A 14158-nucleotide genomic window follows, 5' to 3' on the forward strand; every position below is an offset into this window, starting at 1 on the left:
AAAGGACGAGAGGTAAATGAGAGTTCAAGGTCGGTTCGCGCGGCCGAAAAACTTGTTATCGCCGGGAGAGAAACGCTAGAGCTACTACGTCGGACAGAGAGAGAGTGTGAGAGAGAGAGAAGAATCGTGAAACGGAGCTCCGCCACCGCGTTGGACTGTCACACTATTTCGGGACCGTGATCCAAAGTGCGCGCGAGATACGCGCGCGGGCATAAATAAATATCGCGAGCGTTGTCGCCGTGTGCTTTTGTGTGTCCGTGTGTGTCTGAGAGCGAGAGCGAGAGAGAGAGAGAGAGAGAAAAAGAGAATATAAGCTCCATCATCTCTCTCTCTGCGATTTTTCGTGTGCGCCGAGAAGAGGTGTTTTCCGTTGACGGTGTGCGTATTTGATGCTTGTTGAAGAGAAGAGCGAAGGGAGCGGCGGAAGACGAGGAAGAAGAAGAAGAAGAAGAAGAAGAAGAGGAGGAGGAGAAGGAGAAGGAGGAAGCCTCCGTCGTGTGTGTGTGTGCGTGTGCGTGCGTGAGATCCGGCGGCCCTCCGTCTCTCTCCTTTTGTTTTCCTACGGCGGCTACGTTGAAAAGGACTGGCCACCAAATGCGCGTACCGCAAATCCTGTTTCATGTTGATGTTCTGGAGCGGGCTCAAACGGGCAGGGCTCACTAAACGTCTGCTCTCCAAGGCCAAAGTCCGCGGGGAGCATGAAACCGAGTGTGAAGCTCAAGAGGATTCATCGTCACGTACGTTTCATCACAGCACGAGCAGCAGCAGCAGCAACGCGAGCGGCGCCGTCGTTGCCGCCGCCGCCGGCTACGACAACAACAACAAAGTGACGACGACGACAACGACGACGACGACGACGAGGAGGAGGAGGACGACCACGGCGACGACAACGAGCGGCAGGGTAGCAGCGGCGGTGGACTACGCGGGGAGACGTGGCACCGCCTCCAGCAGACTGCATCAGGGCTGCTGCGGCGGGGACACGAGTCAGGATGACGACGAGCTGCAGCAGCTGGATCACGGCCGGCTGCTGAGGTGCAAGGAACTCCTCAAGTCGCTCAAAGAGAATCAGCTGGAGATGTTGCTAGCCGCCGTCGAGAGCTACGGCGCCGACCTGGGCTCGTGCGTCCTCGTGGAGCGTGCTCGGCACCGATCGGATCAGTACCCGTCGTACTGCGATCAACAGCACGAGCACCAGCAGCAGCAGCAGCAGCAGCAACAGTATCACGGCAGCAACAGCAACAGCAGCGGCAGCAGGCCGCATCGTCATCGTCACTTTCATCAGCGCCGCTATCGTCACTATCGTCATCATCGCTCCACCAGGCACCATCGCTCGTCCTCGGTCGAGGACGACCAGGAGAGCTGTTGCTCCGCGTCCGAGGACTCCTCGTCCGCTTCGTCGCCGATGAGGAGGTCGGCGGTCGAGAGGGGCGCCGGCGATCCGCATCTGCTCTGCTGCCAGATCTGGCGGTGGCCCGATCTCGAGCATTCCTCGGAGCTCAAGAGACTACCCATGTGTCATTCCGCTAAAGATCCCGTATACATATGCTGCAACCCTTACCACTGGAGCCGGCTCTGCAGATCCGGTAAGCGAAAAACGTTTCTCTCTTCCTATGTTTCTCGTTATTGGCGTTGCACCTCGCGAGAGATAAAATCGAACAGAACGATTGCAACTTCCGATAAGCACGAGAGTTAGTTACGTAACTGATTCGCGCTAATGTATCTCGACTCTCGACGTCGGACGTTGCTCGCCGGCTAAAAAAACTTGCCCGATCGAATCGACGGTGACACTTGAAATTAACTTTTTACTATACATTTATTACCAGCATAAAGAAAAATAATGTGCCGTAAACTTTAATTATTTTGCTGAACGTCTAATTTCAAAATCTACAATTGCTAAAAGTGGCTAAAAAAATTGGGCCGCCTTAGCGACGCGCGTCCCTTTCGAGGACTGTTCGCCGTACGATGTCTGTTTATTATGCACCGAACGTGTCTAGCCGTTGTCGCCGGTGTCTAAACGGCGGAATAATTTAACGTCGTAACGTTACAACACCAAGCCGCAAACACCGTGTGCGCCAATCGTCACCTGCTCAAACCTGCTTAACGTTAACGACCTTTAAAGGCTCGGGCCAATGTAAAACAGAATTTATTATTACGTTAGCCGCGGTGGCCGATGTGCTCTACCTGCTTACGTACAAAATGTATACAAATATAGACGGTACACGAGGTGGAAGGCCACACTGAGGCGCCGACTATTTTCCATTCCCGTGAAATCCGAGCAAACGGGAAATGAAAACACCTGTTACTTCCACGACAGATGAATATTTTGCCGTAAAATTACGGGTAAAATTTCGCTAATTTTATCGCACACATCAATATTAGATTTTTACAATATAAAATGTTAGCAACGACAGCGGTGTATAAAGTAACGCTTATAGCTAAAAGTTAATATCTCTTCTTCGATTTTCATGATTAAATTCACAAGATTAAATTATAATTGGCATCATTAATTTTAATTGTGAGAATTAATGAATACATATAAAATTTAGTTTTAAAACGTCGACATATATTTTTCATTTAAACTCGTTCTCCCTTTCGAACTCTGAAAGCAGCAGGTAGGCGTTCGAGTTTGATGAGAGGCTTTTAAGCTCTTCTCCTTTTCGAGTGCCTTTTTAGAGTTCACGTCAAGTCAACCGTGCAAAAAATTATACGTGACCCATTCGAGAGATTTATTTTACGTTTACCTGATTCGGCTTTCCCATAAGAATCCAAATTGTCATCATCTATTCATACCTGTCAAGGAATTTCTGTAACATACAAAGGAACCAGATGAATGTGTTTAAAAGGACGAACGTGGATCGTGAGAAAACGGAAACCAATAACGAGGTAAACTTTTTACAAGCTCGACAGCATAAGCTGTATTCCCATGAAAACTTAATGAGGGGAATATACAAACGTAAATGTTAGGAAAATGTTTTAATAAAGTTTCAAATAATTTTCCTTATTGCGTTCGAAATACAATACGTGCAAAGCAAAACAAAAAAATTTTTTAATCGAAATCAGAGAGACGCGTTATTAGGTCAATATATGAATAATAATCAAATAATATCGTTTTATTAATTAAAGTTTTGCCATCTCAGCAAAATGTTTGATTAGACAAGCAACCTTTTTAATTAGCACAACGATATTATTTTATTACTCATCAGTCAAATTGAGCTTGCTAATACAAAACATTTAGTAATTTTTTGACGTGAACATTGAACTTTGAAGTTTAAGGCACCTTTCAGAATGTTTTTACATATATACCGGACATGTGTTGTGGATAGACGGGCGGTTTGTCATGAATAGAAATTACTCTATTATACATTTAGATATTACATCAAGTATATTTGGTGTACCCGAATCTTAGTGCAGAAATGCGTCCAGTCCGATGGCTGTCGAGAGAGTCCCTTCGCAGGGAAACGCTTATCCCTATGGCAGGGCACTTTGTCCTAGCCATCATAAAACAACGAAGGACACTGTAAAATTCCTAACTGCGTGTGTTCGGCCGTTTGGTGTCTTTGCGTCGCGACAGTAAATCGCATACGGCGCCCATCGCCGGTGCCGTGTCTAATCTGGCAGTAAACATCTCTCAAGAACTAGGTTTTCGGTTTATCTTTTTTCAAAATATCCGCTACAAAAAAATGTTATACCTACACTGAGGAAAAAAGTTGTTGATTTGACGAAATTTTTCAACTTAATTAAATTTCTTTAATTCAACTATTTTTATTTGTGTATTTCAGTCAAATATATATAGTAAATACTTAAATTGAAATTCAAGTATTTTATGTATTGAAGTTAATTGCATAAATACTTAAACTGAAAAAATTTAATCTAGATGAAAAATTTAGTCAAATTAACATTTTTTTTCTCAGTGTATATTTCACGATCAATTGTGTGTATTTTACATAATTTATTTTTTCTGTAATTTTACATACATTTTTTACAATGCGTAAAGTGCGCTGGGTATGACGCACGTCTTTGTACTGTTTACGCCGTATATTCGTCACGTTTAAAGAAAGCATCGCATTTATGGGCCTTGTGGCACCGGCCTGTGACTGTCCCGGGTCCTTCGCCGGCGTCGTTCGGCGACGTGACTTCGACCGCAAAAAAGCGTCGCGTCCTATAAAGCGGGAGGGAACGAGAGAGGAAGTGAACGAGCAGGCGCCAGCAAAATGCGCCTTTACGTAACCCCGGCGATCGTTTAACCCGTCGCCGCCGTCGCCGCCGCCAAGCCGAGCGAATTCGATCGTGTGAACCACGGCAATACGGTATTTCGATCAAAGAATATATTGTCGCGATTGCTAAATATTTCACGTGTATAGAGTTATCAAAAATTTAATAGTATAGTACGTTTAAAAAGACATATTTTCAAATATATATTTTTTTTATTACAACTTACAAGATTCAAATAACATAATAATGCCGGACTCGATCGCTCAGGCGGGGAAAAGTTATACAATGCGCGGGGAATTACGTCCAGTATACCACGAAATCTGGTTTTTTAGTTTAATTTTAACTCGCGCCTGTTGGACACAACGTGTGCGTGTGCACTCGCACTTGAACGCAGGGTCGGCAACTCAACAAAATTTCGAGTGTAGAGTTCTGCTATCGGTTAAGAGGGGGAGGGGGTAGCAAAAAAAAACAAACAAATTTTTATAAAATGGGAGACAAGTTCAAAATAAATTTAAAGAGATTTGATTTGAACTTGTCTTGCACTAATATTATATGTCATTCGTTGGTTTGATAAATCAAGGAATTTGATTTTTCAAATTAGCCCCATTTTATAAAAATTTGTTGCAATTTTTTTGGCTATCCCGACCATATAATTTTACAATTCGTGGCGGTGGCTCGCGTCACAATTTATAAATAATTTTGGAACAAATTGGTCAAATTCCAAGTGTGGAATTTCCACACTCAGATTAATCCGAGTGTGGAATTCTCCACACACTTCATATATAAGTTGCCGGCCATGCTCGAACGGACACTCGGGCGGGACACGCCCGTGGTCCCGCGTATTATAAATAGAAAATTTTATATAATATTCTATAACAACAACAGGTTTAGCCCGTATAAGATTAACGAGGCGGCATGTGCATTTAATATTTCTCGTGGCATAGGGAGATCCTCCGCGCGTACGCGGAGAAGCCCCACGTTAATCGAGCCGATAAATAAACGTCCGACTAATTATGTTGACTCCTGTCTCGCGGATTGTATCGTTATAACGACTCGTCTCGTTCTCGCGCACGGTGGTCGCGATAAATCGAACGGGGCGCCACGCGTTAAAAATCCCGCAGAATCCCGTCTCGCGTCACGCACACACAAACACGTACGGCAGAGCCGTAAGCTAATGAGATCAGCTCGGGCGAGTGTCCGATATCGACATTCCCCTAATCGTTGGAGAGATTAGAGACGACATTACTCCGTACGTAGATCGCCGAGCGCGATCGAAAAATCCCGCTGGTTTTTTCCTCGTAGGCGCGACACCGTAACGCGCGACCATTCACGCGAGTGCCCACCGGCGCGGCGCCGGTGGCCGGTCTAATCGTCGACGACGTCGATTCGTTACAGTCGAGCGCGCCGCGGCGAGCACGTTTTATCGATAATATCGAGCGTTTATTGCTCGGAAAATCGTATCGAGCGTAGGCGCGACCGCGCCGCCAGGCGACACCTCCGCCGCCCGCCGCGGAAAAAAAGATCACGCGGCAGATAAACGATCTTCCCCCGCGGCCGTGTTTCGTAATTAACGGCGCGCGACGTCGAGGAAAATGAGCGGATCCTTCGAATTCCATGCTGAGGTTTCCACACACTAATAATAGCACGTGCGCGCGCGCAGTCGCCGGCGCATTTGAGGAAAGAGAGGCGGGAGAAAGCGCGCGGTAAACGACGACGAAATAGTCGCATCATCAGCTCCGGAAAGACAGATCGGATTCTCGGCGTTGACGGCAGGCGGGGAGAAGGGCGACAACAGAAAGAAAGAGAATTTGAAAACAACGCATATAACGGAGGAGGAGTAGGAGAAAGAAATCAAGCGAGTGCAGGTAGGATGGCCCGTATTACACGACGAGGAAGGCGAGAGAGCTCGCACTTAGCAATGGCCACACACAATCAAAGTTATGGCCAGAAGGAAATGAATCTAAAAATAAAACGTATATTGGGCGAGTCAGTCGCGCTGCTGGCGGAAAGACGACGGTAGCGCGAGAGAGAAAGAGAGAGAGAGAGAGAGAGAGAGAGAGAGAGAGAGTGGGAAGGGTTGGTCGACCCAAGGCAAGGCGATGGTGGCGGCGAGAGAAGGAGAACGCGAGCAGACGCGACGCAACGGATGGACGGACGCGCGAAGCGAAGAGAGAAAGAGAGAGAGAGAGAGAGAGAGAGGGAGGAGGGATGGTGACGAGGAGAAAGCGAGGCGAGTTTAGCGGGCGAGAAGGCGAAAGAGTTAGCGGCAGGGGGAGGGGGAAAGAGCGGACAGCAGACTCTCGGAGGACGGGGCGCCGTCGAGCATGTGCGGTTAGTAGGAAGGGCAGCGACGCGGTGGCGAGCGGAGAGGAAGGGAGCCGTCGTCGGCGGGAGGGAGGGGGCACGAGGTGGGACGCGACGGCCGCGAAGAGAGAGAGGGGATCGCAGCCCGGCGCCGCTGCGTGTCATTGCTGGCGCCAGCTAATTGTCGAGGCCAGCCGGCATTAGCCGAGGAGCTGACCGAACTGAGTCGAACTTCACGAAAGCAGGCAGGCAGGCAGGCAAAGCGAGCGAGCGAGCGAGCGAGCGACGGGTATACCCTCGAAGCTCCGACCCTACTCGACTCGGGTCGTGTTGTGCGGTCGGAAGATCGCACCGATTCTTCTCCGATTAGTCTCGGGCTCTCTCCCTCTCTCTTTCTCTCTATTGGTTATTTGATAAAAATCCTGGCGTTAAATGGATTTCCGATACTCTGCTCCGAAAATCACTTTTTTCCCATTTTTTAACACCTGTTAACGATTATTGGCAAGCCAGATCTTATCCGTGCGTAAATACAACTTAATTTTTAGATTTATTTTAATGACAATGACGATTCCTCAACGATGATTCACACAGGAGGACGTTGCTACTTTGTTGCGATTGTAGTTTGTATTTTTCAGGGCTCCAAAGTAGCATAAGTACGCCTGCTTGCTGCAGTGCTGACCTTCGATCGTTTAAATTTTTTGAGACTCATCGGAATTGGGGACAGCGAGGGCGTCGGGAATCTTGGCTGGTACCAATGTTTATTATATTCTCGATCTCTGGGTGCGCGCGTGTTAGTGATTTCGACGGATCGGGAATAGGTTTCCTAGGAATCTCGAGTTCTCTCTCGCTGCGCATCGCGTAGAATTCCGAAGATACTTTACAGCCCGTTGTTCAAAACAAAGACTGACCGCGCACAGAAATGATGTTCCGCGCAGCAAAACTCCTCCACGTGTTGGCCATTCGCGAAGATTATCGCTTCCATATCGTACACAATTCTGCGATGTGTAAAATTCGACGGCACGTTTATCACGGATGAGCGACGTAACGAAGCGCAATAAACATACTTACTCCTTACTCGTATTACATATATAAACGAAAAGAAAAGAAAAAGGAAAGTTTGACATCGAGAAATCGCATCGTGCCCAAGAAGGACATTTTTTTTTTATCTTTCTCTTTCCCTCTCTCTTTTTATATTGTACACGTTTATTTTAGCGTGCGAGTGACGCATGCGTCATTTAGCCCACATCGCTCGAAATAACGCGCGTGTTCAATATGCAATGACGCGTGCACCGCGCGACGTTCGCCGCCGCACCGGAGGCGCTCGCCTATTTTTCCCGTCGGCTCAATTTACGCGCAACCTCGCTGGCTCGCAAACGGACACCGGACGCGACCATTGTCACCGGACAGCGCGCGATCGTCGATATCGGCGGCGCACGTTAATTTCGCGTTTCGAACCGCGCGGGGCGGTTTTATCGCGTGGTAAATCGCTCCCGCGGTGGCGCCTTGTTTTCGTAACGCCGCGCCGTCTTTATCTCTTCTTTTCTCCTCCGTTTTTTTTTCTGCGTTCATCGCCGCCGTTCGTTCACACATTGCCGCGGCGACCGGTTAATAATTCACGCTGGCGAATCGATTATTATCGGCCAGTCGGCGACAGCAGCGGCGACAGCGGCGGCGACGGCGGCGGCTGTGTGTCGTCATTACGCAAATCGTCGCAGCGCAGGTTTTTATCGCCGCGCCCTCCCCGCGCGCGGTTCAGTGCGTAAAGCGCGCAGGGACTTTCTCCGCTTCTCCCCCCTCCCCTCTTCCGCACTCCGAAATTCATTCATACACGAAGGCACAATTTCTTTGTAGGATCGAGCGGCCAGATGTGCACTAGTTAGTTTTCCGGGTCATTTATCAAATTTAAATATTCTAATCGCGCAGTATGTAAACGCAGCGTTATTTCTCAGTACGTAAACATTTACTTGTTTAAAGTTTCTAACGTAAAATACATGACAAATAAGTAGTATTACATGTGTTTATGTTGGTGAGAATTTTACTGAGATTACGTTGCAGTTGTGAATTATTAATTTTAAATTTGTTATTTATATTGCGATATGCAAGCATGAATTATTTTTATTATTCTTATAGAATGCACACACATACTGTATACAGATGTCCGAGGCCTAACAATAAATTGTCATTTTAATCAATTTAATTAATCGTTTGATTTAACAAATGTAAATATAATTATATATATGAAACAAAATCTCTAAATTTTTATTTTAAGAGTAATTATAATAATTATATAGTATTCTTGTATCCCATACCGTTTTTGGCACAATTTGTAGAGAATAATTTGCTGACGAACGTACAGTTTCTTCTTCTTTATTCGAAGGGCAAAGGTCTGGAAAACGTCTTTCGTTCCTCCTTCTACCGTTCGCGTGCAGTATCTTTTGCTTTGCGATCGATACGCGACGCGGTTCAATGGATGTAATAAAATTTATCTCCCGCGACTGACAATCGGATAAACAAGCCTGGAAATAGGCGCGTCTCGGTTGGAAGGAGACTCTCGGCGGCCGACGCGGGTTACGTAACCGCCACGCGGGAGCGCCGCGCGTTTAATATAAGTGCCTTAATTAGGGGCTGAAATATCGCCGTTTAAATCGCGCTCCCATCTTGTTATTCAAATCGTGCCAACTCTGGCCCGAAGTTTGAAGTGCGTCGATGAGTGACACGCCGCGCCGGCTTTATTAAAGCTCGGCGGCGGCGACGCGACGGCCGGTCGACTCTGGAGAGGGATCGAGCCGAGCTTGATCACGAGACAGAGAGAGAGAGAGAGAGAGAGAGAGCAAGAAGAGAGAACGACGAAGAGCGAAACGAGTCGCGAGGAAGATTCGCGTGTAGGCGCGACAGGCGGCCATTACACGTCGACGCCGCGCCACGCTTATTATCTAGGAATTTCGGCTCTGTCCCATCATTAAGCGGCAAATCTGTACTTTGCTTGAGGAGTGAGCTCGAAAAGCGAATGTTATTTTAGATACGCCGAGCCAGAATGCAGTATCAGTAATATCCGATTGCAATCTGTGATTTCAATCGCCGATTATGTAATATTATTGTTGTATCTTGTAAATTTTTACTTACACGGGCGATAAAATGCATTTTTCTTATAAAATGACGATATGCATTAAAGTTAAAAATCGCGCGAAAGAGGAAAAGAATATTCATTTTATCGAAATACAACTTTCTGTAGAATATAATCTCCGCGAAATTTTTTTTTCATTTTCTAATCTTTCGAATTGTGTGTGAAAAAAATTATTTTTAATTTGCAAAAATATAAATTATTTTCAAAAACCATTTGAAAGAAATTGAATGCCAAGATAGAGGTAATTGTCAAGTCTCGTCAGTCGCGGCATTTCGTTCTCTAGACGGGGAGCGTCGGGTTACCTTGACGTTCGAGATATTCGCGGTCTGTCCTCTATTACTTTCAGGGCGATACGTAAAAGGACGAAAAATGGCATACCGGTTTCGCTGGCGCTCCGCGCTAATAATAGAACCTGCCACTTTTGGCCTGGACTTCTCTAACGGGCGCCCGTCGTTTATCGCGATATTTCGCGTCCACGTCGTCGATGTCGATTAATTCGATTCAATCGAGAGGTCACCAGGGCCTTGAATCCGTTCCTCTCGAGTGCCCCCGCGATCGATGCGGATGTAACTTTAAGAAGAGACCTCGAAATTAACACAGATTGTAGACGGTTCTATTGACACGCTCCTTTATTTAATATTAATTTTACCGTTATTAATCACTTGAACGTCAAATATAATTAAAATATCAAGTTAATCGATTTATCTTCCTAACCATTATTATCATTTTTTATTTCAGAGTCGCCACCACCCCCGTATTGCCTTATCGCCGACAGACTGAGACCCGAAGGTGAGTACCTTTCGTCTTTCACGCCATAGTCAAGAATGTCTGTGTCTCAGGGTATGTGTCGAGTGTCTGATATACACGCATGTATGTACGTGTGCGCTAAATCTTTTCGCCGGACTATAACTCGTGTTTATTACTTGGAAACGTTTACCGTACAAGCAGCGAGGGGTCGTCCTCTCCTAGCGCATGTGTCGTGCCTTTCGCGACCTAGCCCAAAGCAAGGTTGGGGGATAATCCGGAATGGACGCGAGTGGCAACGTTCCCATATTTCCGGGTAACCACGCCGGTTAATCTACACGCGTTAGAGATTGCGCGAACAGCCTGCGACGTGGTCTAAGCGCATTAGACAACTTGTCGATCTCTGTCCCTTTAATCCAACCTCAGATTATTTCCCTTCGTGATACGTCTTTTTTTTTTAACGAAATCTGCACTTTCCAACGTTATCGTTCACAAATGTAATTAGTGTGTGTTAATTATTTATAAATTTTTGCACGAATGTGATCAATAAGATTGCACGATATTGATATGCTTTTTTTTTCCTCGGGCCTCGAGAACTCTAGTGGAAACGCGCGGGGAAAAAAGCTACCGAGAAGATCTATAAGATGACAAATACGTGACATTCCGGTCGTACGACACAGAGGTTCTCACACTTTTCACGGCTACGCGCCACTGCGGATTCCTGAAATGATAAATAGATCGTTCCGTCGCGAATAAAACCGACGATTTTATTAGATTGGAGTTGAGCAAGAACAGACGCGCAGCATAGAGGCTGGTTTACGATAGCATTCTAGTCTCACGCACATACACACATACACATCGAGGGTTCTCAATCAGGCGAAGAGTAATATTATCTCACGGATTAACTATTTTTGTAAAATTTTATGAAAATATATAAATGCATAAATTTACATATATTTATATTATGTATGCATATATGTTTGTATGTATCTAATATTACAACTACATAAAGATGTAGACATAAAACTAACTCGGGTAAATGACAAATCGAAATAATATGCACTTTACTCTCACGATTCTTTATGATCATAACTACTGTAACCCGATCGTGTTGATCGCAGTATGCCGATAGATTTCATAGATATCACCGTTCCAGCGGTTGGTCAATGTATCAACCGCTAACCAATACCAGTCCACCAGGTGGAAGCTGAGCGATATCGCTAGTAAAAACACGAGACATCGATATTAACATTTAGCAACAAAACAATTTTGATTATCAAGCTGCGAGTTTCCTTTTGTCATTACTTTTTTTTTCCAAAGAATTATAACAATTTTGTTGCCAAAATCCGATTGCGTTATTTCTTGTGATTGAGCTCTTGATAAGATACATCTTCAAGTAAATTTAAACGCATCACAGAGAGATGCTCAAAGAGCTGTCGGATATAAAGAATCGCCTGGGACGATACTTTCTGCCAATCAAGTCTTCTTCTCGTTCTTTCCCGCGTCATCGCTCTCCTCCTCCTCCTCTGGATTCGACTACCGTCTCCCGTGCGTTTCTCTCTTCCTCTCCTTCCGCGGCCAAACCTAAACTGGTTCTCTCAGGATCGATGCGAACGCGTGAGTACGCTCACAACACGCAGATCGACCGATCATCGATAGATTCGCCTTTCATTTCGCGGGAACGCACGACTACGACAGTATATTCTCTTTTAAAGAAAAAGGGTAATCATTTGTTTTTTATACGCCACGAGCGAAAATACTCTGTACAGTAATCGTTAATTATTAATCGAGATTCCGCATTTCCCTTTATTAAAGAAAGTTTTGAGTACAAATTTATATACATAATAATTTCGAATAAATTGTAGAAACAAAATTAGATTGTCTATTCTTTGATTGAAGTGTATATCAGCCGTGTAATTGGTAAAAACAATGGTATCTCGAAGACTGTCGCAAGCGTTACATTGTAAAATAGACCATTGATTGTTTTTTTTTTAATATTAAAAATAGTAGCGAATGAACATCTCTCTCTCTATCTCGTCGACGTTGACGTGTATGTGCGTGCCACAAGCTTAATGTGACGAAATAACAGGGTCTGCAATTAGAGCAGAGCTGTATGCGTTCGCGATGACGTTAAGTGTGTGTCTATATATTATACAGCAGAGAGAGAGAGAGAGAGAGAGAGAAATACCGCTGGACGCTCGATGTGTTGTGTGTATACCGCCTGAGGTCAATATCTCCTGTCGATAGAGAACGCACAACTCGCTTTTATATAAAGGAGGATCCATACCGTTCAGCCTCCATCTGGACCAGTATTGGTTTACGTTCTCGAAACTATTGTTGCAATAAATCCTGAGAGCGCGTTATAAATGGATTTCTCGTCATCTCGCCTGCGAGGTTTAATCGAAGTTCAATCATGAAACAACGCAAAGCATAATCTACACACAGATGCCATTAATTTCTCTTAATTAATAAGAATTTTTCTCATGCACTCGTTTTTATCTCCGCTAAATTGCGCGAGCGCTGTCGCCGTTCGAGCGCGAAAGGACTGGAACAAGCGTTTAACTTTATACGCGTCGGCGGCTCGTCAATCGCAAGTTGACTCTCGAATTAATAACGACAGCCTCGCTTCACGCGTGCGTGCGTGACAGAGTGTCGCGTATAGAAAACGCGCGGGCGAGGAAGCGGACGTTTTCCCCGGCGGCGCGTGGGCGGGGAAGAAGGGGAGGGGGGAACCTCTCCGTCTCTGTATTAGCAGCCTCCGTCGTAAATCTGTCTTTCGGGCGACGACGGAGGCGCCCGCGCGAATTTATGCCCCGTCGCGGAAACTGGGCCATCGTGCCGCGTGCCGAAGACGGCGGCGGCGCGACGGATAAAAGTCCGCCACTTGTTGCTGATGCTCGCGCGACGCGACGATATTATTTCCTAACGGAGCGATTCAGGCGAACCGCCGCCGCGCCGGTGACTCCGCGGGGAGATTCCGCGAATGCGCGCGAGCGCGCGCGTCGATCGTGGGAGGGAAATAAGGGAGTGACCCAGTGGAAAAGAACGCGGCAGCGTCTGCCCCGAGCTATCACCTTCAAGCTCCTTCCACATCTCCGCGCGCGATCTCTCGCTTCCCTTCTACTGATGATATCAGACGTTTTATTCATAACTCTCCGCGTATCTGTTTTATTTAATTGAGACGGTTACGTAAGCGCTTGAGGACCGCGCCTTGCAATCTTTTAGCTTACCGTGACGCGGACGACCCGTTGTTATTTTCTTTGCCTTTTTTTTTCGCATATCTATCCCAGACAACGCGTAACGCTTTTCCTTGGGTATGTGTGATCGGGGAAAATGTTTATTCGTGGCGTTACTCCGATTTTCGCACGTACCACCTTCCTCCGTGTCAGACGTAGAGCTCCGGCCAGCTTGCGGTTGCGCAAATTTCAACGAATACGACGAAGGACACAACGCGCAGTCCCTTTCAAAACGCGCGAGGACAAATAACGCGTGTCGCGCGTTACTTACGCGACTTGGCTTTTTAATCCTGCTCTCTCTTTCTCTTTGTCTCTTAAATTAGATTCCACAATTTTTGTTCCGTAATGGGTTGCGTTATCGTGCCTCGTTTCGGAGTCCGCCGGTCGAAAACGGGCGACCAGAGTAGTACCCGACGTTCGTAGATTAAAGGAAAAAAAAAGAGGAAGATAAACGCCAGAAGCTGCAAGAAATCGTGGAAAGTGCAGCTATACGCATTTGCTAACGGTCCACCTGTATCGAAAGAATTTGTACGAGGCG

The 14158-nt window shown here is 46.2% G+C and overlaps 1 protein-coding gene across 1 annotated transcript in view; it reads left to right on the forward strand.

Moving 5' to 3' along the window:
• Nucleotides 1-587: 587 nt before the first annotated feature.
• The window catches only part of LOC105834650 (mothers against decapentaplegic homolog 2), a 48396-nt gene continuing 34825 nt past the window's right edge, over nucleotides 588-14158 (forward strand). The window contains exons 1-2 of the mRNA XM_036287581.1: nucleotides 588-1583; nucleotides 10379-10429. Coding sequence (XP_036143474.1) covers nucleotides 620-1583; nucleotides 10379-10429 — 1015 coding nt within the window. The 5' untranslated portion in view covers nucleotides 588-619. The remainder of the gene's footprint in view (nucleotides 1584-10378; nucleotides 10430-14158) is intronic.

Source organism: Monomorium pharaonis, chromosome 5 (genome assembly GCF_013373865.1).
Source record: "Monomorium pharaonis isolate MP-MQ-018 chromosome 5, ASM1337386v2, whole genome shotgun sequence".
Taxonomy (NCBI): Eukaryota; Metazoa; Arthropoda; class Insecta; order Hymenoptera; family Formicidae; genus Monomorium; species Monomorium pharaonis.